We start from the raw sequence: 3,830 nt of genomic DNA, 5'->3' as shown, positions 1-3,830 counted from the left end.
TGGAGGTGTGTGTGACAACTGTCTCCACAACACCATGGGCCGCAATTGTGAGACCTGTAAACCTTTTTACTATCAGGAGCCAACTCGAGACATCAGAGACCCTGGAGTCTGCGTGGGTAAGTGTGACATGGGGCTAAATGCTAAACATATACATTTACAATATGTATTATATGTGATTGCTTATTTCTGTTCTCTCCGCCAGCCTGTGACTGTGACCCAGATGGATCTTTGAATGGAGGCATTTGTGACGGGCATGATGACCCCTCTCTGGGCATGATTGCTGGGCAGTGCCGCTGTAAAGATAATGTTGAAGGCCCACGCTGTGATAAATGCAAGCCTGGTTTCTTTGGGCTCAGTGCTAGTGATCCTCGTGGCTGCCAATGTAAGTATGAGCCAATGGTCAATATTGTTTTTAGTTTTTTTTACTTTTTTGTCTAAATGAAAAATAAAGCACAAAAAAACAGTCAGCTTAAATGCTACAATTGAATTTTGGCATCACAACATTAAAATGTACAGTATGAAAAATTATATTCATTTTGAGATTTGCAAAAAATTACACTTAAGAGTGCTATTCAATTATTAGTGTTTTTAAAGATTAACTTGAAGTGAGCATTAAAAAAACTGCTGAAAGTATCTGAACAAATTAAGGTAATCTAAATGTAAAAATAGAGGAAATGATCATGAACAATTAAATATACAATAGCATAGATAGCCAATGTAAGTAACCACTCAAAAGTTTGGTGTCGGAAATATTTTTTTTATGTTTTAGTCTCTGTTCAATTGATTGCCTCCTTGCTAAATAAAAGTATTAATTTCTTTTTAAAAATCTTCTCAAATTTTTGAACAGTAATGTATTTTTATTAGATACAGTTTTTTTTTAGTACTCTTGATACTCAATCTTGTCAATCTGTCTTTCTGTCACCGGTCTACTTTAGCATGTAAATGTGACCCCAGGGGTACGGTGTCGGGTAGCTCCCAATGCGACCCTGTTAGCGGAGACTGCTTCTGTAAACGCCTCGTCACTGGACAGAGCTGCAACCAATGTCTGGTAAGAAGAGTTGAAAATAAGATTGACTTTTTCAGTAGCTTATTATTCCACATACACTTCTGTGAGAACATTTAGTTATCATTCACCAGATTGCACTGCATGATTTTAGTGATATACTTTGCATCCCCTCTACTGTGTGGTAACATGAAATAATAGTATTTGCTCTACAGTAGAGCTCTGTGTCTGCATTTAGCCCAAGGGTTTATGTAGGATGGTGTAGGTTTTCACACAGCTTAAAATGGAATGAGAGGAAGAGCTGCATCCTGAAATTAGACAAGCAATAAATGCCTGTTGTATTAGTGATGTCATTTCATTTTAAGGGCATGTACCATGGTAATTTGTTTCTATTTTTGTCATGGTATTTTCATATGGTAATTGATTAGCATGTCATGGTATATATCAAAGTATCATGGTATTTTTATTGTGGTTTATGTTTTGTTTTTGTTAGTATACATCACACCTGCTTGTGTTCTATGTCCTTTTCTTATAGCCTGAGCACTGGGCCCTGAGTCATGATGCCAGTGGCTGCAGAGGTTGTGACTGTGATGTGGGTGGAGCTACAGACAACCAGTCCGTATTTTTCAGTTTATGGGGATTCAGTCTTTTGGCAGTTTTTAAATTAATTACATAAAATGTAATCTTTTCACTTTGTGTCATTAACTGTCTGCAGATGCTCAATGGAAACAGGGCAGTGTCACTGTCGGAGTCATATGATTGGTCGCCAATGTAACCAGGTGGAGTCTGGGTATTTTTTCATGGCCCTCGACCACTACATCTATGAGGCTGAAAATGCCAAACTGGGTCAAGTAAGTACAGAAATGGGAAAAATAAGAAGATATTTGCTTTGTTTTTTAGCCCCATGTACAGTACTTCATCATTTTAAAAGGTATTTCAAAATATCAAAGGTGCATGCCAAGTGGCAAAAGGAAAGAAATACAGATGTCTTACAACAATTAATTATTAATAAATATTTAAATAAAAAATAAATATTCAAATACAATAAAAATATGATAAATAAAAATTCTCCACTATTTCATCTAAAGAAATTAAACGTAAAACAAAATGAACTAAAATCAGATTTAAATGCAAGTGAATTTCCACAACATTATAATGTGCAGTTTTAAAAATGGATATTTATTTTGAGATTCACTAAATATTACATTTGCGTATATTTCATAGGGCTCTGTGTTTGAGGAGAGAGAGTACCAGCCGGGCCGTTCCGTCTCGTGGACAGGCACTGGGTTTGCACAGGCTCCTGAAGGTGGTACATTGGAGTTCGCCATTAACAACGTTCCATATTCTATGGAATATGACATCCTCATTCGCTATGAGCTTCAGGTAGATTACATGTCTCCCCACTGGCTTCATAGGCTACTCAGAGAAGTGTGTTATGGGTATTATTATGTGCGTTTATGTGTTTTTAAAGATGCCACGGGACTGGGAGGAGGTCCGTGTAATGGTTATCAGACCTGGCCCCATACCTACCAGCAGTCCATGTGGAAATACCATCCCTGCAGATGATCTGCTGACAGTATCGCTCCCATCTGGTGCCAGGTCTGTGAAACACATGTACAAATGTTTAAAGGGTCAGTCCATCCAGGTCAGTACATTAGCATTCTGTCATCATTTACTTATTCTCATGTTGTTCTTTTGTGGAACACAATAAAAGATATTTTGAAGAATGTTTCAACTGTTTTAGCCCATATAATGAAAGGCAGTGGGGTCCAAAACAACATAAGACATCATTGACCTTCATTACATAAACAAAAAACAATTTTTCAAAATGTCTTTTTTTCCCCAAAAAAGAAATAAAGTCATACAAGTTTGGAATGTCATTAAGGTGAGAAATGTATGCATTTTAATTTTTGGTGGACTATCCCTTTAAGCAAAACAAGTAATGTTTTCCTTCTCTTGTTGTTTTTTTGCTTTAATATTTTTGTTTTATTTCTTTTGTTTGTTTTTATTGTTGCTTTTTATTTGTTTTGTTTGTTGTTTGTTGTTCTCATTTGTTTTTGTTGTTGCTGTTTCTTGCTGTTTTGTTTATGCTTTCTTTCTTTCTGATGCAGGTTTGTGGTTCTGCCTCAGCCGGTGTGTTTGGAGAGAGGAGTGAGTTACAAACTGCGTGTGGAGTTCATCCGTTATGCTGACAGGAACAGCATCATTTCCTTGACTAATGCCTTTGTACTTGTTGACTCTGTAAGCATCAATCTGTGATTTTATTTAGCTCTTATGAGGCCTTCTTCATGTTCTGTCTAATTTTGACTTGTTCTTTCATCTCTTCACCTCCTCAGATTGCCCTTCTCCCTCGTTACTCTTCTCTAGAGATGTTTACTGCGGGAGACCCTGCCTCCGTCACACGGAAGCAGAGCTACGAGCGTTACCGCTGCCACGAGACTGCCAAGAGTGTGTCCCGTCCACAGATGAGTGAAGTGTGTGCTAAACTCATCACCAGCATGTCTGCCCTCATTAACGACGGCGCGCTCCGTGAGTGTCAGCAGAGAATGTAGGGTCTGAGATGGAAATATTGGTGTTTTTACTTGTTCATGTTGTTATTAAGACAAGAACATTGATCCCACAGCTTGTGAGTGCGATCCTCAGGGTTCGCTCAGCTCTGAGTGTGATGTCCGTGGGGGTCAGTGCCGCTGCAGGCCCATCATATCAGGCCGGCGCTGTGATAAATGTGCACCAGGAGCTTACGGCTTTGGCCCTTCCGGATGCAAACGTATGACAAATATTTTCCCTGCTGTGGTACATGAGTAACATTTTGATAAAATTCCTTTTT

The 3,830-nt window shown here is 38.4% G+C and overlaps 1 protein-coding gene across 1 annotated transcript in view; it reads left to right on the top strand.

Moving 5' to 3' along the window:
• LOC107578046 (laminin subunit beta-1-like) overlaps window positions 1-3,830 on the top strand; it is a gene marked incomplete at both ends in the record, with an annotated part of 5,798 nt that overhangs the window by 983 nt on the left and 985 nt on the right. The window contains 10 exons of the mRNA XM_016264045.1: window positions 1-116; window positions 203-382; window positions 936-1,048; window positions 1,539-1,618; window positions 1,719-1,854; window positions 2,228-2,386; window positions 2,475-2,602; window positions 3,115-3,244; window positions 3,340-3,532; window positions 3,627-3,770. The exon at window positions 1-116 is cut by the window's left edge and continues 79 nt beyond it. Of these exons, the coding sequence (XP_016119531.1) occupies window positions 1-116; window positions 203-382; window positions 936-1,048; window positions 1,539-1,618; window positions 1,719-1,854; window positions 2,228-2,386; window positions 2,475-2,602; window positions 3,115-3,244; window positions 3,340-3,532; window positions 3,627-3,770 (1,379 nt within the window). The remainder of the gene's footprint in view (window positions 117-202; window positions 383-935; window positions 1,049-1,538; window positions 1,619-1,718; window positions 1,855-2,227; window positions 2,387-2,474; window positions 2,603-3,114; window positions 3,245-3,339; window positions 3,533-3,626; window positions 3,771-3,830) is intronic.

The sequence above is a fragment of the Sinocyclocheilus grahami genome, unplaced genomic scaffold, assembly GCF_001515645.1.
Source record: "Sinocyclocheilus grahami isolate Dianchi unplaced genomic scaffold, SAMN03320097.WGS_v1.1 scaffold8524.1, whole genome shotgun sequence".
In the NCBI taxonomy this organism is placed as follows: domain Eukaryota; kingdom Metazoa; phylum Chordata; class Actinopteri; order Cypriniformes; family Cyprinidae; genus Sinocyclocheilus; species Sinocyclocheilus grahami.
This window is presented reverse-complemented; position numbering and strand designations above follow the sequence as displayed.